This window comes from Phaethon aethereus, assembly GCF_964289735.1.
Source record: "Phaethon aethereus genome assembly, chromosome: Z".
Lineage (NCBI taxonomy): Eukaryota > Metazoa > Chordata > Aves > Phaethontiformes > Phaethontidae > Phaethon > Phaethon aethereus.
In genome coordinates this window covers 4,992,957-5,018,974 of record NC_138577.1, presented here as the reverse complement: position 1 = coordinate 5,018,974, position 26,018 = coordinate 4,992,957, and the positions used below count along the sequence as shown (strand labels likewise).

The 26,018-nt window shown below is 42.0% G+C and overlaps 1 protein-coding gene across 3 annotated transcripts in view; it reads right to left on the bottom strand.

Annotated features, from left to right (window-relative positions):
• Positions 1 to 202: 202 nt before the first annotated feature.
• Positions 203 to 26,018, bottom strand: part of LOC309415644 (alpha-2,8-sialyltransferase 8E) — a gene marked incomplete at both ends in the record, with an annotated part of 42,165 nt that continues 16,349 nt past the window's right edge. For 2 of the 3 annotated variants that reach the window (XM_082013237.1, XM_082013238.1), the window contains 6 exons: positions 203 to 671; positions 1,661 to 1,753; positions 5,845 to 5,957; positions 9,043 to 9,187; positions 12,357 to 12,443; positions 14,922 to 15,014. In XM_082013237.1, coding sequence (XP_081869363.1) covers positions 203 to 671; positions 1,661 to 1,753; positions 5,845 to 5,957; positions 9,043 to 9,187; positions 12,357 to 12,443; positions 14,922 to 15,014 — 1,000 coding nt within the window. The remainder of the gene's footprint in view (positions 672 to 1,660; positions 1,754 to 5,844; positions 5,958 to 9,042; positions 9,188 to 12,356; positions 12,444 to 14,921; positions 15,015 to 26,018) is intronic. The other variant, XM_082013239.1, reaches the window with a different exon arrangement.

Genomic DNA, 26,018 nt, shown 5'->3' with positions numbered 1-26,018 from the left:
TTTTGCTTCTCCAACACTGTTAGGGACACAATTCTGCTAGCAGGAAAGATGCTGGTATCCTAGATCCTATGGGATGCAATGCCTTGAGGAAATTTATATCAAACAATTATTGCATAATCTCAGGGTGTAATAAAACCCCCTACACCATACACAGGCAGCAAGCTCCTGTTACGCTTTTGCATCAGAGGAAGAAGTGTCCCTGTCAACAGCAGCTACAGGTTCCTGTATGAACCCGCAGGATCCCCTTGCTGTGCATGTGGAGGAAGTTGAAGATTTCTGAGGGCATAGCATGAAAACCAGGGCGAGGTTTCACATTGTCATAGTAGTGATGAGTTATAAAAATCCCTGAGGGGTTCATGGGGAAGGCCCAAAAGCCAAAAAGGTGGACCTCTTCACAGAGCTCCAGGGCAGCAGTCACCAGGATCAGTCCAGTGCTAATCCGCTTGGCCCGCACCCCTTGGCCGAGCCAGTAGCGTGAGACGTTGATGAGATACTGGGGATGAAAGTAATAAACAGCTTGCTGAGATTCAAAATCATCCAAGACATATTTGACACGGATTGAAACGTCTGTGTTGCGAGTGTTGTAGAAAGCTGGCAGCAGCACGGACGCGTTCTCGTAGACCTGGAGCACATCGTAGAAGGGTTTCCTCCATTTCTCCAGCTTATGAAATCTAAAGAGAAAAGGATGCGAGTGATGGTCAGACCAGCGCGGATTCGGTCTGGACCCAGCAGACAAGCAACCTCCAGTGGGCTTTTACTGAAACATTTCTGACAGGAGATAATTGAAATGACGTTTTGGTTAACAGGGGGAACATATTTAGATTTGTAGCCAAAGCACCAGTATGAAATGTACAGCAAAAATGCAGGGAATAAAAAGATATATATTTTCCCCTCTTTTGGCAGTACACTCATTAAACAGTGGACAAACTTTGTAGGCATTTCTGATCATGTCTTCACATTTTATTATAAGAAATACGTAATTTTTCCAAGGTTTGATCAGCTGTATAGTGCAATACTGTATAAAAAAGTGGCAAATACCAAAGCAGAGCAAAAACATTTCTAAAATGTCTAAATGTAACATTTAAAAGAAATTCACTATGCAAACAAATTATTTTATATTGCTTGAGAAAAGAAACACATTCCCACAGCAAGAACGGAAAGCAATAATTAGCCCCATGGTCCCAAACCTGTCAGCAAGGTGGCATTAAGTTATTAATAAATTTAGAATTAAAATAACTCAGTCAGTCCTAGCTACAAAGTTTAACTGACACTTCTTTAAAAACATATGACAATATGTGTTACTTTATTTAAGCGTTTAGGGTCGGATCCAGTTGCTTCCACCCTAAATGTTTCTGAGATGTTTTCCTGGGGCTTGCAACACGGCACAAGACTTCCAGAGGGAGGATGGCTCTGTCGTTATAATCCCAGCTCATCGGCTTCCCACCTTCTATCACCAATGTGCAGGTCTAAGTGTTTAACACATTTCTGTAAGTTGTTACAGATTCCATGTACGGAATAGCTTCAATTCAGAATGAAATCTATGATTCATAGCGTCAGTTTAAAGTAATATTGGGGAAATATTCTCTGTAACAGTTAGAATTAAGTGAAAGGTGGATTTGGAAAAGCAATAGGAGATGAAAATAGAAAAAACAGAAACGACCTCTCTGTAATTATACTGGGATTGACAGTCACGACATCAGTCTTTACCCCAACGTCGGGGAAGTATTTCTCAGATATAGGAGGCAAATTGCATCTATAAAGGAAAGAAAGCAGTAAGAAAGTTAAACAATTCCTTGAACCTTTTCAGGACTAGAAAGTAGAATTGATTTAAGCATGTCTTCCAAGCAACAAATCTAGAAACAGATTGAGAATTTAAAATTGTACCAATTATTGATGCCCAAACCATGCATTAAAGTAACAAGTTCTTAGGGGCTGTATGGAGACCATTCCTCCCCGAGTCTGCCAGAGCTGATCCTTTTTTGCAGATGTAGCCAACATTCACTCATTTTGCTTCTTTAATAGCAGTTCAGCTAGCTATTTTGGCAGTTTAGGACAAGAAATGGGATGAGCCCCAAGGACAATCAGCCCATAAAATCAAAGACTTCCTCAGCAACAGCTGAGCTGTATTCAATAATTAATAGATAAACCAGATCTATAACATTGCCTTTATCATGCTTTGTTTTATACCCAAGAGAATTTAGGGGAAATGCTCCCCAAGAGAGAAATCAGGCCAGTCCTAATTAATCCAAAACTATCTGTTTCCCCTTATACATATCTCCCGGCCGCAGCGTAAGAGCAGCAATTCTGACTCTGTGGATTCACCAGAGGATGTCAAACCTATTAGGAGCAAACTTGTGAAGATTTGCAAACCTTGACTTCGCCCAGCCTCCACTCACCTTGGCCTTGACCTAGATTCATCATCTCAAAAAATTTAGAGCATCCCTCAAGAGATGCTGAAGTTACTGAAATACACACACATACACACAAGCTATCACACAAGCTTCGATTCCATAGGAAACCCAGCTAATAAAAAAGCTTCAGCATGTGTTTTCAGAGGTAACCTAAGTGGCCTTGCAATTAGTCTTACACTCAGTTTAAGCTAGCATTAGATATCTGCTGACATTTTGAAAACAAGCCACAATAAAAGCCATCGCTGTTAAGATCCCCACATCTCAAAAATACTGCTGTGCCTAATTCCCAACATCTCTATATTTTTGAAGACCAGGGCTGAATATGACAAAAGAGTGAAGGTATTCAGGGTAAGCGATGCTCAGTGTTTTCGCAATACTACAGTTCAGCTGCCATCATAATTTCTCAGTCACAGAGAGAGGGCTATTGGGGGAGCAGAGGAACGCACAAAAATCCTTCAAAGTCCTTCTCAGGCTCAGCAGGTTCACATCTACCTTCCAGAGAGTTTCAATTATCAGGCCAGAGAATTTTTTTAGCCATCTCATCCTTCTCATAGGCAGTGTTATTTCCAGCACTTTTCTCTTACTAGGTCATGCAACGTCCTTCTGAAGTCCTCTAGTATCCTCGGTTCCACCTAGCACTGGGCACTGTGCTCATTAGATTATAATTGAAAAAGGTTTTCAAATATTCAGCTTCAATAGTTTTGAACAGTAAACTCCCACCAGGATTAACTGAATTTGTTGAAAGTGATAGTTCCTTATAAAAATGATACAATCTGCATAAACTGTAGTTTTGTCATAGGACTCCAAAAATCCCATCCCTGCAAAGAGAGTAGTCCCATCTACAAATGCACCCAATGTTTCATCACAGATCTCCACTCTGGCCAGTAGATGGAGATAGAAAATAACATCTAGTAAATGCAATTCGTGTGTGTGTTTTATATATTCTATTGGAATATAATGAACTGCTATCAGAATTTGTTTCATAGAAAAATCTTGGTTGCATCCTGCTGGCCACAAGCTTCCCAACAATACAAGATTTTCCCAGGTGTCTTGAAGGTATCACTGAAAGTTAGCAGTGTCCACAGGCAGTTTTTGAAATATTTTAAAGAATTGTTTTGTTGGTGACCAAGACGGCGATTCCTGACAGTTTGGTGAACTGGTGTCAGACTGGAAAGTGGATGTGTTGAGACCTGACCTTGAACACAAGTTTTACTTTAAAATTGATGTCAGCAGAACTTAAGCTTTTAAACACTAGCATGTCTTTGTACCTAATGCTGGTCCCACATGTTTTGGAGGTGGTGAACCAGAGCGTTTTTTGCACAAATACTGATGTACCTTTTCATATTCCAGTTCTACTTAAGCCTCTACTTAACTAGTTACTTACCAAAAGCAATTTCTAAGTTCTGTACTGATCTGCTCTGCCCTTTTTATGCAGTTGTGGTACAGTTCATGAAAGAGCAACAGTGGTAAAGAGGGGCCTCCACTGAAAGTTCTTATGCATAAATGATGACATTTGCTGCCCGTATTTCTGCTTCCAGTCAACAGTTTGTCACCTCCATGTGTAACACGTACCTCTCATTTCAACCATGCTGATAGCTGTGATCCAGTACAATAGAAGGGAATCTACAATAACTATTTAATATATATATAGGGAACACTAGGCTTTTAAGAAGAAAATTATGTGAAGCCTGGACTGTTTCACAGATTAAAATAAGCCAATAGTTTTCTACAAAATGGCACAAGAGGCAGACACAAGGGGTCTGAAAATAATGAATAGTAAAGGTAGGACCTGTAAAATGTTATTTCTCATTTGATGACAAATTAAATTAAGAATGCAATGAGTCATAATCTGACTTAATTTTTGCTGGTATGCAATTGGAGAAATTAATTTATTTATATACAGTTATTCTAAACTGACAGGAACATACCTAAAATCAGAAAATAGGCCAACAGAACTAAAAAAAATTTTTCTTTTCTTCGGAACAGGTCATGAATCTCTGAGCTAGCTGTCATATGCCATGACCTGGGAAAAGAGCTTAACAGGATTTAGAGAGGGATTAGTCATGCATATGAATAATCGTGGTGGGTTGACCCTGGCTGGATGCCAGGCGCTCACCAAAGCTGCTCTATCGCTCCCCTCCTCAGCTGGGCAGGGGAGAGAAAATATATCGAAAGGCTCCTGGGTCAAGATAAGGACAGGGAGAGATCACTCAGCAGTTACCGTCACGGGCAAAACAGACTCGCCTTGGGGAAATAAATTTAATTTCTTACCAATCAAATCAGAGTAGAATGATGAGAAAAATCAAATCTTAAAACACCTTCCCCCCCACTCCTCCCTTCTTCCTGGGCTTAATGTCAGTCCCAATTTTCTCTACTTTCTCTCCCCCCGAGCAGCGCAGGGGGACAGGGAATGGGGGTTGTGGTCAGTTCATCACACCTGGTCTCTGCCGCTCCTTCCTCCTCAGGGGGAGGACTCCTCACCCTCTGCCCTGCTCCAGCCTGGGGTCCCTCCCACGGGAGACCGTCCTCCACGGACTTCTCCAGCGTGAGTCCTTCCCACGGGCTGCAGTTCTTCACCAGCTGCTCCAGCCTGGGTCCCCCACGGGTGCCGTCCTTCAGGAACAGGCTGCTCCAGCCTGGCCCCCGCGGGGTCCCAGGTCCTGCCAGCAAACCTGCTCCAGCCGGGGCTCCTCTCTCTCCCCACGGGGCCACAGGCCCTGCCAGGAGCCGGCCCCAGCGCGGGCTGCCCACGGGGTCACGGCCTCCTTCGGGCATCCCCCTGCTCCGGCGTGGGGCCCTCCTCGGGTGCGGGTGCAGATCTGCTCCCCCGTGGAGCTCCATGGCCGCAGGGGCACAGCCGGCCTCCCCGGGGGCTTCCCCAGGGGCTGCCGGGGACCCTCTGCTCGGGCGCCTGGAGCCCTCCTGCCCCTCCTGCTCTGGGCTGGGGGCTGCGGGGCTGCTCCCCTCACACGGTCTCACTCCTCTCTCCAGCTGCAATTGCTCAGGTTTCTTCCCCCTTCTTAACTATGTCATGCCAGAGGTGCTGCCGCCATCGCTGACAGGCTGGGATGCCCCGGAATATTATGGCCACATTCATGGGACATCCACTTCATGCTCCTGGGCTAATGTCCACAGAAGGATAAGTCCACAACCTGAGTAACAGGGGATGTCCTGAATAAGGACATCAAACCTTGTCAGTAAGTCAGTGATCAACCACACGGAGTTAGGGAGAAATAATTCCTCAAAACATAATTTTTAAATAAACATTATACAGTGAGCAGTGTATTTTTTTAAACATCACATTTTGTGCAAGCAGCAGGCTTGATATGGCCAGCTTGGCAAACCCTATGTTTCCATGTGAGAGAGAATAGCTTTGCAATCCTTTGTTTCTCATTAAAACAGGCAAAAAGAAAAGTGGTGCTGTGGTGATTACCGAAACACGAAGTCTGCACTGTCAATCTCCCGGCCACATCTGCTGTTCTTCAGGATTCCTCCGTTCCCAACCACCGCACATTTCTTAAACTGGGAGCGGTGGTATGGCATATCCTACAACGTCACAGCAAGGAAACAGTTATTCTCCTGAAACATGGAGGCAACAAGTCTCATTTCCTTCCTTTTTCCTTTTTTTTGTGCAGCTTCATCTTGCTGCAGATCCACTAATCATAGGAAGTTGACACTGCTTCTGGCCCACAATATTCCCGTGGTGTATATAAATGGGTGGGATTGTTTTCTGTGCAATTAGAGATGCTACAGACAACTAACTCAGAGAGAAAAAAAGCAATAGCCAAGTTTTTTCCAGACTTAATAATGGAAGAAGTCATTTTAGAAACTTGCTGTCCCTTCTGATTTCCACATGAGGGCATGAACCACAAAATTAGTGAATCCCAGGCGTTGCCTTCTGAGCCGCCTGCAAACTCCTTGTTCCTCAGTCTCTGATCTCCTGCTTTTGAGAAGTCTGCATGAATAGTCCTGGAGCAGCTAGTAAAGCCCAGGAAGACTCTCTAAATCAGACAGCACATTACAGCTGTTCAGCAGAACCTAGCCCAAATTTTACTGCATGCTACCACTAATTCTACTCATAGTGTTAATAATTATTAATTAGCACTTGTACTACCAGGAGTGCCTAGAGCCTTTGGTCAAGCACCTTTCTGGACTCGTGTAGGACACATCTTTCTGCAATCTTTGGGCAAAATTCTGTCTTCATATGCAGACATGCAGCTGCTGTAGAAGCCAGAGAGAGTGAAAATCACATCTCTGAGAACAGAACTGGGCCGTTAGGGTGAGAGGGCTGTGACGCACAACTGAGCCGCACTACACCTTATGAATATGTAGAGATGTGCTTATATAAGCATGAGAGCGCTCGTTTTGGTACATACATATTTTATCAATAATTTCATACTGCAACCTACAGAGGGATGAGATAGTGGCACAATGTTTCTAGGTGATTATTCCCAGGATCTTCCCATAGCATTCATAAGCCGTGAGGCAAAACGGCATGCACGTACACCGGTCTGACAAAAGCAGCAGCTAACAGAGAGGCATTCTAGAGTTGTCTGTGCTTTATCCAGTGATTTCTTAACACAAAAAGCCTTCGTAGTCCCTTTCATGGAGATCAGAATCCAGGTCTCCACACTCAGCACAAAGCTCTTGCCCTTACAGTCTTGCTCCCATGCTTTCAGCCCTTCGTCTCCTACGTTTGCCTTGCTGCAGCCTTGCTCCTAGGCAGAGAGTGGCTCTGGCCACAGAGCTGCTGCCCGGTGAATCTCAAAGGCACTTTAGAATGGGGTAAAGCCTGGAAAGCATCCTCAAGGATCTGGACAGGCTGGATCAATGGGCTGAGGTCAACTGTGTGAGGTATAATAAGGCCAAGTGCCGGGTCCTGCACTTCGGCCACAACAACCCCATGCAACGCTACAGGCTTGGGGAGGAGTGGCTGGAGAGGTGCCCGGCGGAAAGGGACCTGGGGGTGCTGGTTGACAGCCGGCTGAACATGAGCCAGCAGTGTGCCCAGGTGGCCAAGAAGGCCAACAGCGTCCTGGTCTGTATCAGCAATAGTGTGGCCAGCAGGAGCAGGGCAGGGATTGTGCCTCTGTACTCGGCACTGGTGAGGCTGCACCTCGAATCCTGTGTTCAGTGTTGGGCCCCTCACACCAAGAAGGATGTTGAGGTGCTGGAGCGTGTCCAGCAAAGGGCAACGAAGCTGGTGAGGGGTCTGGAGCACAAGTCTGATGAGGAGTGGCTGAGGGAACTGGGGATGTTCAGTCTGGAGAAGAGGAGGCTGAGGGGAGACTTCATCGCTCTCTACAACTACCTGAAAGGGGGTTGTGGTGAGGGGGGTGTTGGGCTCTTCTCCCAAGTAACTGGTGATAGGATGAGAGGAAATGGCCTCAAGTTGCACCAGGGGAGGTTTAGACTGGATATTAGGAAAATTTTCTTTATGGAGAGAGTGGTCAAGCATTGGCACAGGCTGCCCAGGGAGGTGGTAAAGTCACCATCACTAGAAGTGTTCAAAAAATGTGTGGACACGGTGTTTCTGGACATGGTTTAATGGGCATGGTGGTGTTGGGTTGATGGCTGGACTTGATGATCTTAAAGGTCTTTTCCAACCTTAATGATTCTGTGATTCTGTGAAATATAACAGCTGCTGTAGGACACTCCTAGCAAAAGCACAGGCATCTCGTCTTTCATGCATTCATCGTGCAATCAGGTAGGGTTTTGAGGATTATACTGCTGGACTTAGATGTACCCGATCTTTGCACGTCTACAAACACCAAAGTGCTTTCCTGGGTCTGAGCCTTTCCCCTGCTCTGCACCAGTTCCCCATGTGCACATTTAGGTAACAGCACTATCCTAACTCTTAGAAGTGCTCCGAAAGCAAACGGATTAAAAATGGTTAGACCCTGAAGGACAATGTTAATGACACAAATTTAAGTACTTAACTTGAATATTTTTCTGACTTTCTGAAAGGGATAAATTTCAGTTATTCCCTTCAAATATGTAATTTTAAATTCATGAGGTGTGCCCCATGATAAATCAGTAGTCACATAAGCCATTTCTGCACGTCACTATGTGCAATGGGCATTGCCCACTGGTTATAACTTTGAATGACCCCCAAGTCAAGGATTATTTGCTGAAAAGGTTTTGAATAATCATTATGATGAATATATTTAAAAATCATGCAGCCTGTTCACAGATAAGGAGCAAACAGAAATAAGCATAAAAATAGTCATTATGAATATGAATTATAAAATAATCATGCCCTTAAAAAAAGCAGACTTATCCCAAATGTTGGATTGATTATATGTGAGTATTGTACTTTTTTAAAGTTCTGACCAGTAAGTGTGTCTTTTGTTCAGCTTTCTTAAGTTATTTCATTAGCCACTTTGCTGCTAGGTCAGTAATATTCGGCAGGGAAAAAGATATATATGTATTGCATACTAGAGCAGATGATGACTAGAAAATAGGATAATCATCTAAAATATCATATCAAAAATAAACATTTTCAAAGTATAAGCAATGAAGTTTGTAGATATGTCAAACAGCCAACTGCTAAACACTTGGCTATAGGATAGCATCTCATGCAGCAAATAGAGTGAAGTCAATTCTGTAAACAGAGAGAGGCATGAGGCACCTTTGGAAACATTTTGAAGATTTCTTGGTTGATATGGAAGATTCCACTAGTATCCACTTCATATTTCAGTTTAGTTCCCAAGGGAGTGTTTTTCTGGGTGGTGAACAGAAAGGCAGGGGCATTGCAACACCTCGACAAAGTAGACCTGTAGAATGAAAAAGAGAGAAATAAGATCAAGGAGCTGATAGCATGCTTTAGGATTTGCAATTACTATCACTCCTAACAAGGCAGTTTTCAGGGTACAATGGTGGTTTGCTGGGTATTCCTTTAGAAAATTTCAGAATCGGTGAAATTTTCCTTGATTGAGGAACTTAACGGTAAAAAAACAAAACAAAACAAAACAAAAAACCAAAGAAATGAGATCCCTGTAGCTGTCTCTTCTAGGCTGCAGGAAATACATGTGCAAATTCTCCCCTGCTCCAGGCCCCAAAGCTGAGCTTCTGCCCCCAATATCCTGGAGAAACCATCCTAATGAATTAGTCCCTCTCTGCTTTAGAGGTCTTCCACTTCTTGTAAATTATTTACTCATCACTGGGCAGGAAACGCAGGGGTTAAAGTATTCCTCTGGGGATGTGGAAGCTTGGAAGGGCAGGGATTTAAACACAGCAATACCTAACGACACTACCCCACTTACCACGTTACTGTGGTGCATGGCAAACTTTGATTACAAAAAAAAAAGTAAAGGTCTTAGTTTTGCCTTTGACCTTGCATATGTGCATCAGGAAGATGATGTGACCCCAACAGATGGGTGCCAGGATAACTGGTCATGGCTACAACTCCAAAATCTCAGACAAATGGCTAAAATTTTCTTTGTCACTGGGACAAAATGGCAGGTATTCCAACGCAAAAAAGAACAGTTTTGAAATCCCAAAAATGGGATTCATGGCATGAGAGAAAACACATTCAGCTCTGACCCCCTTACCATAAGTTTCATATGAAATTTAAATAGGAAAAGTAGATTTCCAAATAGGGGTCCATGTCTTAGCTCCCATCTTCCACTGAATGCTTTTGTCCTTTTACTGATGGAACTGAAAGCCCTGACTTCAGCTTACTCTTACTCCAGAGCCAGTTTGTTTCTCAGTCAATGCATCTTATACCTTTAATGAAAAATACATGTCATGGCAAATGCACAAACATGAAGACAAAGCCAAATGGCTCTCAAATAACCTAGATTAAATACTTTGGCTCTCGGGTATATGGCCTCATTATATGAGTTGGAAGAATAAGGCAGTCTTCTTTATGGGTTTTATTATAAGCACCAGAAAGCAAATACAGAATTATGCAAACATTTCAGTGATGTCCAGTTACTATTACATACTTGACTCGCGCAGAATGACACAATAGGATGATCAGATCAAGGTAGCAATTGAGACTGAATAAGTCAATGAATTTCTAATAATGAAATCATTAAATAATTACAAGTAGGTAGTGGGATTGAATTGTGAAATTTGGAATATGAAAAAACCCTTCATTAGTTCTGCATTAAGGAAATGAAAGAGATGTTGTTCCTTAACCTAATGTCCAGCTGGTTTTCCAGAGGCATATTCCTTAATGTAAATGTCTGATATCTGGCAGAGGAAGACTGTCAAGGAAATTTTTTTTCCTTAGTCTCCAGATGCAAAAGCTAGTGTGATTTTTGTGCTTCCTCCCTCCCTACTGCTTAAGTATCTGCCATTTAACTTTTGTTGGATTCTCCCCATATCACCTGAGGGTTGAGAACTGTCCAAGTTCAAAAGCCCACAACTCAGTGTGGTTAGACCACCACCTTTTAGCCTCCTGCTAGACTACCTCTAAATTCGGAGACTTTGGTTTGCTTTTAAAGGACTACAGTTTCCCCACACATTCACACACTGAAGTCTCTGTCCCATAAGACAAAAATGAAACAGACTTTGAAGTTCTTTTTTTTTTCATGACTAACATGATTCTTGTTCCTAGAACCAGCTAACAAAGGTTAGGGTACATCTAGGTGTCAGTAGGAGTTTCTTAAGCGGTGATATATCAATCAGGCAGGTATAGTCAGCGACAGGAGCCTTTCACCTCTTCTGTCTCTCAATGCAGTGTCTAGGATGGAGATGGGTTCTTTGCTTAATGTGCTGGTGTTGGTGGCCTGAGAGAGAGTGATGGTGCTTCTGATGGTCTTTATGTAGTCCTTTCTCATTGCCCTCACCTAGGCTGGCCTCCAACGTGCTCCATGTACTCTGGGCACAATCATTAGTTCTCTTACTCCAAGCAGTCTTCAAGACGGTAGGCTCTAATCCTGAATGCCTCTTGTCTTCAAAATGGGCTCTGATAATTCCCCATCAAGTAACTTCCAGAAAAAACTGTACTAAAAAAACCTAAAAAAAACTTATGTGTGGAGCTCATGTTGGAAAAATTGTTATGAGCCTGGGACTAACAATTAGTTATTTTTAAAGATGTTAATGACTAACTCAGCACATGCATTCTCACATTCTCTCATTAACTCGTGACAGCTATTTCCTGGAATCATGCAAAAGAATTTGGGAGAAAGTTGTGGGGCCTTATTCTAAGCAACAGCTCTGAATCATGCCAGTGACTTACAGACTTAACCAGTCTCTATTCCGCTTACTCTGAAATAACGTGGTTTCTCTAGACCTACTCAAATATGGCCCTTGAATACACCAATAGACAACATTCAAATATTGTTTTGGCTTCATTCTACTATTGCCTTCACAAGACCAATTTCAAAAGTTGTATCTTGAAAGGATACATGGAGGTCCATGGAGGACCTTCAGCAAAGAGGAAGTCACATGAAGACAGAGTACAACAGAAACAAATCGCAGAGGTCTCCGAAGACCAGAAAAAATATCTAGATAGTCAGGGATTAATAGCTGACAAGCCATTAAAAAAAAGAAAATTATAAACAAGGTCTGACATTACCCAATACACCACAGAAAAAGTCCAGTTTGAGTATTTTGCAGGCCAAATTTGCTGTGTCACCAATGACCATTTTATACCACCAGAGAGTTAGGTAGATGTGTTAGGTGCAGCCATTAAGTCTTGGCTCCATCCTCACGTCTGCCTGAATCAGACCTGAAAAAGTCTTTCCCATACCAAATTCCCTGCCTTTTCTGGGAAGACTGTCCCACATGCCAGAAGAACTCTCTTTCACTGTTGCTGTTGACTTTTTTAAAACAGAAAAAAGTCCATATTGATTCAAAAGAATGATACTCCAACAGTAACAGAGTTATAATCTTTACTCTTGCTATCCATACAAAGGTTTGGTGGCTCTACAGGAAGCTAAACTCAAACTAAAGTAAATCTTACTCAGTCTCATTAATGTGGACCGTTCTTACTTGAATAAATTAGCTTCTGTGACATTCATCTCCCATTTGCACATCTGTAGGCTCTTCCATCTGTCAAACAATTCTGTTTGTTTCACCCTAAAAGATAAAAAGAAAGAAAGTAAAAATTCATTTTATTACAAGGGCATCATTTTCTAAAACAGCTGCAGCCAAGGTACCATGCAGTAGGCTTTTGATAGGGCAAACCAGTTAGTTTATCCAGTGCAAAATTTACCATTTTAATTTCATTTTCTGCTCAGACATAGCAACTCTAAGCCATGTATACACAGGTACTGACGGAGCTCTTTGGATGTTTGAGACTAATTTCTATTCCCTGATAGGAATTCTCCATTTCTTCAGGATAAAAAATGCAATATCAAGCAAGAAGCATCTACTGTACCAAAGTCTGTCCACAGTCTGCTGGGAAGCTAATGAGTGTCTGGGAACTACAGCAGCTTTGAGGAAAAAAGTTACACCTAGCAGAAGGTCCCAGCAGAGGGGGTATTGGAAAAGAGGACACTTCAGATAATTTGGTGAACTACCATTAAATTTGGGTAAGGTTATCTTCATCTGTGAGATCCTACAGAACAGCACTGTTGGTAAATTCATTTTATAAACTGCAAGAGCACATGTGTAGGGATAAGCATCTGTGACGGTAAGAGGACATGAAAAGCTCTTTACGTAATGATCTCTCCCTCCCTCTCTGTTAATAAATAAACTTTTAGTTATATCAAAAAATGACTCCCCTACTTCCACTGGGCTGATGCACGATGACACATTTTTGGTGATCTCATTCCAACCACTTCTACCTTAGAGTTCATACATATTCTTCTGTATTTGGACAACAGAGATAACAAAGGCCTTGCAAATATCTAGACCTAGGGAGCGATGTCATAATCTGGCTGGGAAATTTTGAAGTCTGAGACTTCTTCAAGACTGATAGATCTTAATGAGTTCCATTCAGGCTTGAGGGCTTTGAATGTTTCAATAAAGCAAAGACTTTTAAGACACTTAGATACTTAAAGCGAGTAGAACTTAGGATTTCCTAGGCTGTGGAAGTTAAAGGAAGGAATTAGGTCATATTGTACTTTCTGCAGCCCACCAGAGCACAGTAACTTGGAAATCTTCCATTACCGTAAGGGCTGACTTAGGAAATGGAGCACGTTAGAAGCAAGCACATCAGAAGAACCCAGCATAGTAAAAGAGCTTAATGTCAAATGGCATCTATCATAAAAGTAAGGCTAACTCTATCCAGCTGAGCAGGAGTCCACTACCTTCTATGTACCATTGGATAAGATGAAGAGAAATGAGTAATCCTCTGTACCATCTGATAAGTACGCAGAAAAGCAATTCAAAACTCCCCATCTTCAGCAGAACATTGGCAAAAGTGTCACATTCTCACCCCTTCTATTTATTTTTAAGCACTGCAAGTCAGCAAGCGGTGCAAAGCTGTTACTTGTGTATCCTTCATCCAGTACCAAATACAGAAGATAAGGACATAACCTACATTTTTCTGTGCACAAAGTCAGCAAAGGACATACCCAAATATTCATGCTGACCTGGAGCAACAAGTTGTATTTGCTGTAGCCTTGATTGCTTAATGCCATGCACTTGCATAGCTGCACTTCCAACTGAGATTCTCAGTGCACTTTACAGACCTTAATAAACCTTGTGGATTGTCTCCTTGTGGAGATTACTAAACCGATGGGTTTAGATATGGTAAGGGATTAGGCATAATTTAAGCACCTAAATTCAGTGCCACGCTGAAAATGCAAAAGGGCAACACAAAAATACCCTGCTTTGCTCCATCCAATGAGCTCCGTTGGCAACATCACTTTTTCTGCCTGATTCCATCTCTGTGGCTTAATGGATACATCTCATTCAACTCATTAGTTTTCTGATGTACATACAGGACCACAAAAGACAAAATATAGGTATTTTTATTATTTCTCAGAATTACATTTTCCTACTCTTTAGTCAGTGTTACTAACTTGTGAAACTCACTGCTGTAGGAAATTGTAGAGGCCAAAAGTACAAACGGGCTCAGAAAAGATCTAAAAAAATTAACAGAGAAGCCTACTGTCCACTTTGACTACTGTAGTCTAGTCATCACCTCCCACTCAGCAAGTCCCCATGCCAGTATTTGTCATCAGGAAGGGCTAGCCATTTTGCTTCATTTCTTAGCCTTCATTGCTGGCCACTGTCAATGATAGAGCCTTAGGCTAGATGGACACTTGCTATGAGTCAGTATAGCTGTTCTTACTCTTCAATTACCCTCAGAAGAGGACATGGAATATAATATTATAGATAATATTACACTGTATTTCATTCTAAACAGTAATACTGGGCCTGATGAAAATGCCTCAGTGTATGTGAAATGCCTCCAGTTTTTTCAAATGGACCTCAGATCAAATTCAAATGTGAATACTTGCACATATAAGAGAACCCCAGGAATCCCTGATGAAATTCCTATTGATGGAATCTCTTAAACCTTGCACCTTTGACAATCTTATCGTAAGTTATCATTTTCATCCTGCCTGAAAAGTAACCTTTTAGCAAACATTAATTCATACTTACATAGACAAAACCTTCACCTCAATGATGTCCTGCCGTAATTCCAGGCATTTGGTAGAGTTGTATTCCAAAGGCCCTTCATAAAACTCAAAATACCTGAAGAAGAACAAGAAAAAAGATTATAAATAAGACTTAGGCTGGAATACTTGTCTTACACATCAACATAAATTTGCTTAAAGCTGTCATTTATGATTTCTGCCTAACTTGAGACTACACTGTCTGGCCCATAGGCAGGTTATTACTTCACAGGAAAACACAGATGGCATTGCTGATTGTAGAACAGTCATCCATGTCCAGTTTGCCCATCTCTAGAAAGAGTTCATCAGAACTCTCAGTTCTCAGAAGAGTTCATCTATCTTGTAGGCACCAGCAAGGACCAGCTACCTTTTCCAGTAGAAAGCACATGGCAGCTGCCACTAAAAATCAGGAGAAAAGCACTGATCACTTAAGGAACACTGTTCCCATCTTTGGGTGTCCGAATGTGCTGAGAGTTTAAAAATCACTTCCTTAAATTTTGCTCTTAAGTGGCAAGCAAAGTGCTGGAGGTTGCATCTTGTCTGTGGAGACTGTTGTATACCTCTATGCAATTGAGCTTTTCACTGGGATTTACTCTTTTGGTATGTTTGCAGGGGAAGAGAAGTTAGGATTTCTTCTCAAAAAAATTGAGATGGTTTTGAGAACAAAAGGATTCGAATGCTCAGACACAGCACAAATGACAGTGCTACTCTTAATTAAAATATAGACATGAATATTTACTTTTTTGGTTAAATTTCTCCACCTTAGCTATCAGACTGGAATGATAGGAAAACAAAACAAAATGGTAGCTACTCATGTTTAGGGGCCAGAGACAGCCCAGGCTGTCCAGCTGATTCAATGAAACTGTACTGAAACAACAAAAAAGATGTAGGGTTTAAATCAAGCTCTGTATCAGTTTCACCACTTATCATTAGAAGCCTGTATTAAAACGTAATACCTAAGAACTGCACATACCCATACAGCAGTTATGAGCATAATGAAGAAATATGAGGAGATGACCTAGAGGAATAGGTATGATGAGCAAGGCTAGAGCAAGTTATTTTGATGGGTCCTTCACAATCTCAGAATCCATGTCTGTAACTCCAAACTATCTGTTGAATTTTCAATATGAAAGAAAAATACAAAATTCCTGGAAGAGCTTTATTTAAACCATGATTGGAAATGTAATATTTTGGGTTTGTGTCATTTTAAAATAACACCAAAATCCATGTTTGACATGAATGTCTGTTTAGGTCTGGATGTATATTCCTTAAGTAGGAAAGTCTTGTTAGTTTCCTTAGTAGTTCATGTTTATAGTTGATACCAAAATTTTTGGGGATCCAAAAATGATCTGTTCTGGAGAAGTGCTAAGCATTCACACCTCCCAAGGGAACTGTAGGAAGGGACAGTGTCCAGAAAACAACATCTCCAGGTATCTCCAGCAGGGCCTCTAAAGGCCAAAAGCATCTAAAAACAAACAGCTTCTGAATTTTGCCTTGTAAGTACATCCAGAAATCAATCTGATGAAGTAGGGGAAAGAGAAACCTATAGAAGGGAGAAAGGGACTATATATGCGACCGGAAAAAGCCCAAGAGCTTTCCAAAGCAATCTGCTACCAACTCGGAACGCTTCTATCCTGTCAAATGCTACTTGAGGATGTGTCTCCTTCACCTCTCCCTGAGGTTTTCACCACCTCAGCTCTGCCAAATCCCAAAGCAACCGTTTCTGTGATCCAGTGAGAGGCACAAACCTTGAGACTGAAAGGAAGAAGGCCATGCCTAGAAGGTGGCAGGAGAACATCATAAATTCCTAATAAAGAAGTAAACTGATTATTGTCAGAAAAAGAAAAAATAGCTCAGCAATCTTCAAAAAATGTGACTATTTGGAAATGTATTTGCGCAGTCTTCAAGGCAACAAATATATTTTTATGAGTTAAAAATGTATTTGTTGTCCCTACCTGTACTCAGCACTGGTGAGGCCACACTTCAAATCCTGTGTTCAGTGTTGGGCCCCTCACTACAAGAAGGACGTTGAGGGGCTGGAGCGTGTCCAGAAAAGCGCAACAAAGCTGGTGAGGGGTCTGGAGCACAAGTCTGATGAGGAGCAGCTGAAGGAACTGGGGTGGTTCAGTCTGGAGAAGAGGAGGCTGAGGGGAGACCTCATCGCTCTCTACAACTACCTGAAAGGGGGCTGTGGTGAGGTGGGTGTTGGTCTCTTCTCCAATGATAGAACGAGAGGAAATGGCCTCAAGTTGCGTCAGGGTAGGTTTAGACTGGATATTAGGAAAAATTTCTTTATGGAGAGCGTGGTCAAGCATTGGAACAGGCTGCCCAGGGAAGTGGTGGAGTTACCATCACTGGAGGCGTTAAAAAGATGTGTAGACGTGGCACTTCGGGACATGGTTTAGTGGGCATGGTGGTGTTGGGTTGACGGTTTGGACTTTATCTTAAAGGTCTTTTCCAACCTTAATGATTCTATGATTCTATACCTTTTGTAGAGGAATTGATGTATTTAAAGAGCTCCATAATCAGTGACAAATCTGGGAAAAGACTCCAGAAGGTAGATAAAGTTCATGTAATATGAACCTTCATCTGGTCTCTCAACCAAAAGTCTTGGTCTCTCCTTCCAACTCAGTCATTCACCTGGAAATTCAGCCTTTACTAAGGAGTAGCTGAAATCCACTGGCACATCTCCTGCATGCTTGGTTTTTTGAGATGGAACTGAGCAACTTGTGTATTTTGAAAGCTGCTCAAACTGAGAGTGGGTTAAGAGCACACCTGACTGCACCAGGCCAAAGCCCTGTGTGGATGTACTCCAGATAAATTGCCCAAACTAAACTGATATCTCCCTCTGTGGAGCCAACGCCACAGGACTTGTTACTGGTCACAGAATTTTACAGGGGTGAAGGAGTCCCCTCTGGCTACCAGTCCAGACAACTTTTTCATCATTCTGCAATACTCATTTTCCTTTGGGGTATCCATTCTTTACTTTGGTTCTTTGAGTCAGACAAGACTGGGACCTTGAATGTGCATGTTCTACACAATAGCTAGAGGCAGGTATACATCCCCACGCAACACTCATCACGTTACACACCACTCCTACGGCCTCATCCTCACCTTTCACCTACCACTGGATTTCAGTACCTTGTATATGTGCCTCAGGACAGATAAGAATGGCAAAAATCTAGATTAACATGCATTTTTATTTTTTCTGCTTCTTGCTCTGTTGCTAAGTTAGAGAACTGCAACTCAGATGTCAAACAGCAAACGCTATCATGTGGGAACGCCGCAGAAGGGGAAAGCTGGCTTCAGCCCATGGCACTGGAGACAAAGATGACATTTTATGAGAGAGATGAAATTTCCTGAGACCCCCTTTGATCATCGCTCGTTTACCCTATCCACAAACCAAAAACAGAAATTAAAAAGGATGTGTTACCAAAGAGGCAGAAGGGTAAAGAGGAAAGGATTAGGTAAAAATCAGCCAATTCTGGATCTGAAAGGAAATCCATGAGGCAGCATTGCATTTGTAGGAGAGTTACTCCATTAGCCTACAGCTTCGAAAAGCACAGGGGTGTCCTGCAAGTCTCTAACTCTCACAATAGCTCCAGTTTTTCCAGCAGAGTCACTGGGAGTGTCAAATTCACCATTCGGCACTTTGTGGAAGCGCAGAGGGAGGACCCATGAAACAGGCTGGATGACACGCTGCCAATGGGACACGTGCCTCCTGCAGCAAAGGCAGGGGACACTGATGGCAGTATCTGGTCAAGAGACTAAAAAAAAAAGTTTCCTCTCTTTCTCCCAGGAGTGTTCGTGCTATTTATTTGCTTCACAGCAATCCCCCTCCTGCTACAGACACCGAGGCAAATTAGCAGAGGCAGCTCCCTGGAGCACTGGCCAACCTCTTCCCACAGAAGTGCTTCACGTTGTACTTTCCCAGAACACAGCTTCTGCACAGCGCCGGGCTCAGGTGCAAGGAACATGGGTTCCCTCAACCCCCACAGATGTCCTTTAAACCCAGCTCCTCTGCTTGGCAGGGTCTGGTCTGCTGGGAGGATTTGGAGACCAGCCCCGCGCTGCTCTCTCAGAGGAAGCATCAGTCTCACCCACTCCCTGGGCTCTGAGTGCTGCTTCTGCCTATTAACTCCCACTCTAAACCATGTAGTTCCCTGTGAACGAAGATACATTTGCCTGTCAGAAGGCTTAATTAGCACAAATGGAAATTGTCCTCCCCATCATCTTCCTCAGTCTGACATCCAGCTAAGAAGCAAGGGTGTAGTGCAGTTTATTTTGAATTATGCTCTCAATTAGTGACACACCTGACTACACTACTCCTTTTGCTGTAGGAAAGGGCTGTGTTTCAGTTGTAAAAGAATGACAGTCATGTTTTATATCCATAAAACAGAGTTGATATGTCACCTCCAGAACGTCCCTTCCCTGCACTGCCTTGGCTTCCTCTGCTGAAATCTAAGTAACTTTTATCTCTCAAAGGTCACAAGTCTATGGGAAAACCAACACAAGAATTCATGATTCTTTACAATAGGGAACACAACTACAACCAAATTATAACAAACGACACAGCTGCGCGTGGGATTGTGTTTTCCCAGGGTACCAGGCGCTACACACAACTCACTGCCCTATGTCCATTCAGGTCAATTGTAGCTTTCAAATCTACATTTTTCCAGGATCAAATCCCATATCTTAACACCACACAAGCTGCAAGTGCTCGGAGAGACTCTTTTTTTATGGCCCTCAGTACTGAATGCCCAGAAGTGAGATACTACTTACTCTGTAATTTTCCATTTTTCACTGAGATTTTCTTCTTGTCTAACCTTCATGTCTCCCATTGCAACCTCTCTTCCAGCTGAGCAGCTTACCGAGCTCACTAGTGAGAGACAGATTAGGTTTCCCAGTACACCAGTTAACTCTCAGGTCTTTGATCATCTGCAGTTGGGCTGCTCCTGCTTTCATCAAAAGTAAGCTTTTCTTGATTGTGCTACATGAATTAAAAAGCCTGAGGCTTCAACCCTGCCTTCAAGTGACACTTGGACTGAGGCAGTGATTTGTCTGATATATTGAACGAAGGTTTTAAAATATAATTGAGGATAATTGTCAGGCATCTTTTAAACAAGACCATTTTCTCCTGCACAAGCCACCTTCCCGTTTTGCTCGTTCCTGCCGTGCCAGTTCTGCACTGTTTGCAGTCAGGCTACAGCAATTACTCTGCAAGAGTGCAGAGTATCGCAGGAAGGATTCCACCTCCCCTGCAGGAAAAACAAAGATCTTTCCAAAAATATACATTATCCAGTGACTAAGAAATGAGAATAAATGAACCAGGCCCTGCAGGCTTCTACTACTTACTTACTAAGAGAACTGTCCAATTAGCAGTGCCTGCACTCATCAGTATGAGCAGAACCATGGCCAACCTCAGGTCTAGATTCACCTTGCCTACTCAGGAACCTTGCAGGTGTGCCAGAGCACACTCCCCAAAGCACGTGGGGACTCACGTTCACCCGGCAAGGCCAGCATGGGATCTTCAGACCCTTGTAGCAAAAATACTGCTGAGGTGGAGCATATCAATGGCTACAGGGGCTCTGGAAAACTCATCCAAAGCAGAGCAAACTAGGTGTTGACTTCATGAAAGAGTAAGCGACCAAATCCCACCAGCCTTTGCTTCTATTAATATTTCTATGTGACAAGATTTGGTCAAAAGGTTTAAGCGCCTGACATCAATACACTGATTTTTTTCCCTTCAAAGAGTGCACCCTACCACTTCACATGGCATATTCTCCTAAGTTTACTTTGACCTCGTTTGGAAAACATGATCCCTGTTTGGCAGATGAAGAAGCTGATGTAGAGGCTGATTGACAGGTAAGTCCTTGGCAGGCAGGAATGGGGACCTTGGGTTCTGCTCTCACAGAGACTACCTAGACTACACAATTACCAACAAGAACAAGAGCAGCCTGTGAAGTTGATGGAAATCATAATGACCTTTCATACTACACCTTGCAAAAGAAAACACCTGTGGACGTACTGATGCTAAATGAGATCTCCCTGCTCTGAGAATTGGCAAGTGAAGCAGAAGTGTTTGATGCCCTTAGATTAATTTACACTTCACTAGGGCTGTGGCACAAAAAATCACATTGCTGCATGTGTTGTTTCTGCCGTTTGAGAGCCTGAGTTGACTTGTCCACTGTCAAAAGAAAAAGACTGATCTGAGAGAGAAGGTGCTGTGGGCACAAAGGAGGAGGCTGGAGAAGAAATAGTCTTCTCTTATACAAGTTGATGAAACTATGTGACTACCTCGTCCTTGAGGGTTTGAGACACTGGCAAGAGTTATAAAAGAACCTGCAGAAATTACTTGGGTTCTAAAAACTATGAGAGGCTTATGAAGCTTAATCTAAACATATGGTGACTGAGTAGGGAGACACTGCACCAGGAAGCAACTACTAGTGGCAGGAAGATTTTCAATACAGTATAGCAAAGAAAACTAGTATCCAGTGCCTGGAAGCTAAAGATAGAAATGGCATCTTTAGTTCAAAGCTGGTTTTCTTTCTAGAAGAACCAGAGTAATCAAACAAAATTCTGGAGCTGTAATTCTTGTACAGGGACTCATGCTTCCCAGGAGATTTATGTAGCTGAGGTTAAAAGCTATTAACTCATGAACATCCTGACCTTCCACCTAGGATATTTTGAAATGTTTGGCTAGATTTGTCTCCTTACAGTGTTGCAAGTTTTTCTGGGTTTTGAAACAGATGTCATTAGAAATGTCCATCCACCAAGACAAGGGCAGTTTCCCAAGATACCCTGCCTACCTTCCAAATTAAAGATTTTTACTTTAAAAAAAAACAGAAGTGCTTCCATCAACCAGCCCTAAATTCCTAAGTGAGATCTACCACAGGAGTGGCTTTTATACTTCTGTCCCTTAAAAGCAGTTCATTGATAGCTCTATGTACCTTCCAAGTAAACTTAGAAAAGCGCATACATCCGTCATATCTCAGAGGTGCTCCTTTCCTGGATTCCTTATTTGATCTGGTCCTGTGACTCCACAGACACTTTACACATCCATACAGTTAAGGTGATAGCTGTGATACCCTGAGGACATGTTTTTCATCACAACTACGAAAGCTCCTGGCAAACTGGTACTGGCTGCTCACTGCCATTTCTGATTTTGATCTCCTGTCTTCATGGCTTAACACACAGCTCATTTGGGATTGCTTGGCTCTGCTGTCCAGTGCCACATCAGCAGTGTGAATTGACCAAACATCTACTCCAGCCAATGCCACATGGTTCCTTTCTCATCTGTCCACTTATTTGGCAGCCAAGTCTCTCCAAAATTTCAGTCTAATATACTACCCAATACAACTCTACTGCAACACCTGTGGATGTAACAGCAGCAGCTAAAGCAGAAACAGCTCTAAATGACATAGCAAAGTCCAGGCTACCTCCTGCAGTTTGTTAACCCACCTGGGATAAGCCCACCATGCAGACCATACTTCTGAATCAACACCATTACCCCCTGCGCTTCCTGGGTCTTCTCTCACAGACTGCCATACACCTTCGTTTAGAGGTTTTCCCACCGTACAATGTGTCACCCCTAGAATGATTTATTGGAGAGTATATTGAGTTCTAGTTTTAGGGGCACTTTGGGGTTTCTTTTCTTTCAGTCACTGTATCAAAACAACATTGGTTTCTGACAAGCAGCAGTGGGGTATGCTGCAGGGAGTCCTATTTTACCAATGTCATTTCAGAACTCTTCCAATTTTTAGTAAACTGCTGTCTGGCTGTTTTAATCAAGCCCATTCCCATCACTCTGATTGAAATAAGCTGCTGATGTTGTTATCCATATGACCACCTGGGAGGCATAACAAAACACATAACAACATTTAGACATCAATGACATCTCAAAAAACACAGTTTATCATTGCAAGTAATGGCTTTTTTTTTTCTTGTGGTTCTCAAGATTTTAGTATCTTAGTATGCGAAGTTCAGTACCATGACTTAAGGAACATCCTCAGCTACTGTCCTGGCCAATGAGGTCTGATGTCTGATGCCCATACATTCATTCTTCTTAAACGAGTACTTGATGAATCCAGTGATTGATTATACTATTTTGTAACCACTAGGACAAAGCTCCAGATTTGTCATACTGGAGAATTCAGTGTACAAATTGGCAGGCCCAATAGTATAAAGCTCATGTCTCCTCTCGTCTGTCAAAGGCTTCTGTGGTGTCACAACCGAAGTCCTACGTTGAACCTTATCTTCAGCTCAGATGGACTGAAGGTGGCAGAGAACACCGTAACCCAACTAATATGGCAGATCATCACATCGTTAAGGCAGCTTCTTGGCAACGAAAAATGCTTTAAGCATGAAGACTCACAATCCTGGTAAGTTGCAAAACATATTAAAAGGAGAACAAAGGGATCAGGGCTCTAGGAAGTAGTTTCATATATTACTTCTCATAACCAGCATCAGCTAGAACCCTTTACCTGATTTCCCACAAGGACGTTGTAAGATTTACAATACATAGCACAAGATAAAAAGCAAAAGGTAGAAATTAGAGCAATGGCTGATATTTAAGAACCAAAAATAAGCCAGTGTTTGACAACTGGTTGACATTGCATCTGAGTGAGGCCTTCAAAGAGCCTGCAGCCCACCCAGTCCTCCTTTGGTTGAAAGTACACATCCCTATGGCTTTGGGGAGTTGTTGAGTGTTTCACTTTTACTCCTTGCAAGTATCCACAACTTCTTTGCTACCTACAAGACCTGTAGCAATGCAATATGCATCGAAATGAAGTTATTGGTGCTAAAAAGCTCCAGCAAAGAGACATCTCTGTCAGGCATCTATCCACAGCAATATTAGATGCCACAAACATGATCCACACTCTCATTTGTACCACATACTGAGCCAAGCTCATGATATTAGCTTTCCATGGACTGGTTCTACGCAGTCTGAAGAAGCGTCTTATGCACTGGGATAAAAAGCCTTGGTTAGCTTGGTTACTGTGCCAGCACAGTGGAGCTGTCTGCAATCAGAGTAGGGCTCATTTTCCAAAACTGTGTAATGAACTCCCCAGGACGGTAAAAAATGTTCTAATTGCAAGCCACACTTTAATTTTGTACATTAGTTACAGTCTGAATCAGTCTCTACTGAAATCAGATAACATGACATTCTTCACTTCTGTCCTACTTGATCCTTTTCATGCAATGTTTGATCTCCACTGTTGATTGGTTTTGATACGGCCACTGCTCTTGCGAATTCTGTCTGTCTTGCAATTCTAATGTACTTATTCTCTCAGTTTGCCTTTGCTTTGGAAGTTCTTCATTTTCATCTAATAAATCACTCCTACAGAATGAGTTGTCAATGTCTCTACACCATGTATTAAGTTACATAATTAAAAGATAAAGAGTAGTCATAGAATATACACGGGTTGATACCACACATGTATGAATAAAGATGTATCTATCTACATATAGATATAAAAATTATATAAGCTAATGAAAAGCATATTAATATCTATTTCAATTAATATCTTTAAACACCAAACTTTTCACAAGGCGGTGATAACACACAATAAACTGGAGAGCCATGCAGTGAAATGAATTTACTGTGTGTATGCTGACATACCACTAGTTTTTTTGCACTTTAGATGTCTCTCTAGAGACATGTAAATATATACAAGTAAAATCAGGTCAGTAAAAAGTAGTCTGCAAGTTTTCCATTTGGGGGAAAGAATTATTCATTAGAGAAAGGCTTGTTTTCAATTGATATCAACAGCCTGAAGTTGAGTGTCAGATTAAGACCCTCAGGAGATGTCTGGTGATATCACAGTAAGAAAGGTGATCAAAGGTAAACAGTAAAAAATTTATGACCTAGCTCTGCAGTTATTCACCACACAGTCTCACCTCCAGGCTCACCTCCACATTTATACAGTTCTTTTTTATTTTCCTGTATTCTCAGCTTTCAGACAGTAGACAAATGGGTAAATAATATCTCTAATACACTTATGTGCAATATATGTTGCAACTAGACCTAATCCCTAACTCAAAATCCCCATCTTTCAGCTCCACAGTCATTAACATGACATGGACTTCGAAATTTGCATCTTTTATTGATATTACAACCTTTGAAATGTATATGTAACTTGCGCAGTTTGAGCCTGTTTGTATAAAAAACACTTGCACCCTGAACCTCTTTGTCTTTGAAGGGTCTAAACTGATTAAGAATAGTGCTGTCGTTCAGTGCCTCACAACATGTATTTTGCAGTCAAGGATTTTGGTTCCCCGTCCTGAAATCAATGATGGTTCAATTGTCTCTGTCAAGGGTGCCTAGAGGAGGAAATCTATATTTATTAATTCTCTCGTGTCTTCAAGATGTCTTTGTGCTACATTCCGTTCTTTTATGTGCCAAGTGCCTAAACCGAAGACTTTGCGTACACAGACTGTAGATGAATACACAAGGCAACAAAAGTAGAGAGAGACAGAGAGATAGATAGATAGATAGATAGATAGATAGATAGACACACACACACATATATACATACATACATACATACATACATAGAATGAATCATTCTTCCCTTACTATAAGCAAAAAACCTGCAGCTTAAGCTGGTTCTTTTTATAAAGAACCTAGCGAGTTAAAGCATCTGAGTGGCAGGTAGCCCTCATTCCGGATCGCATTACAGCGAAGAGCCGTAACAGAAATTGCAGCATTGCTGCAGTTCAGCGAGGTTGGATGATTTTTGGCAGGTCAGACTCTGTACTTCCGCTTGCCTTTGAAATGCTATCAGCTCCGCAGCTGTAGTGGTGTACAGTTACCAAAATGACGATGTTTCAAATAAAATATGTAATTTTTCCAGAGATAGTTTTATTTATATGTAGGTATTAAATGTAAGATTCTTTTAATTAATTTTATTTTTTTCTTTAACTTACAGTCTTTCTAAGATTATCCTGTACTTATTGAACTTGATACTACACATAACTCAGGATTTTTAACCTCTACAACTGAGGTTCCAGGAAGATACCCCAAATACTTGTCCCGTGCCTGTACCTGGATTTACGTAGATGGCCTGTGATAGCTATGGAG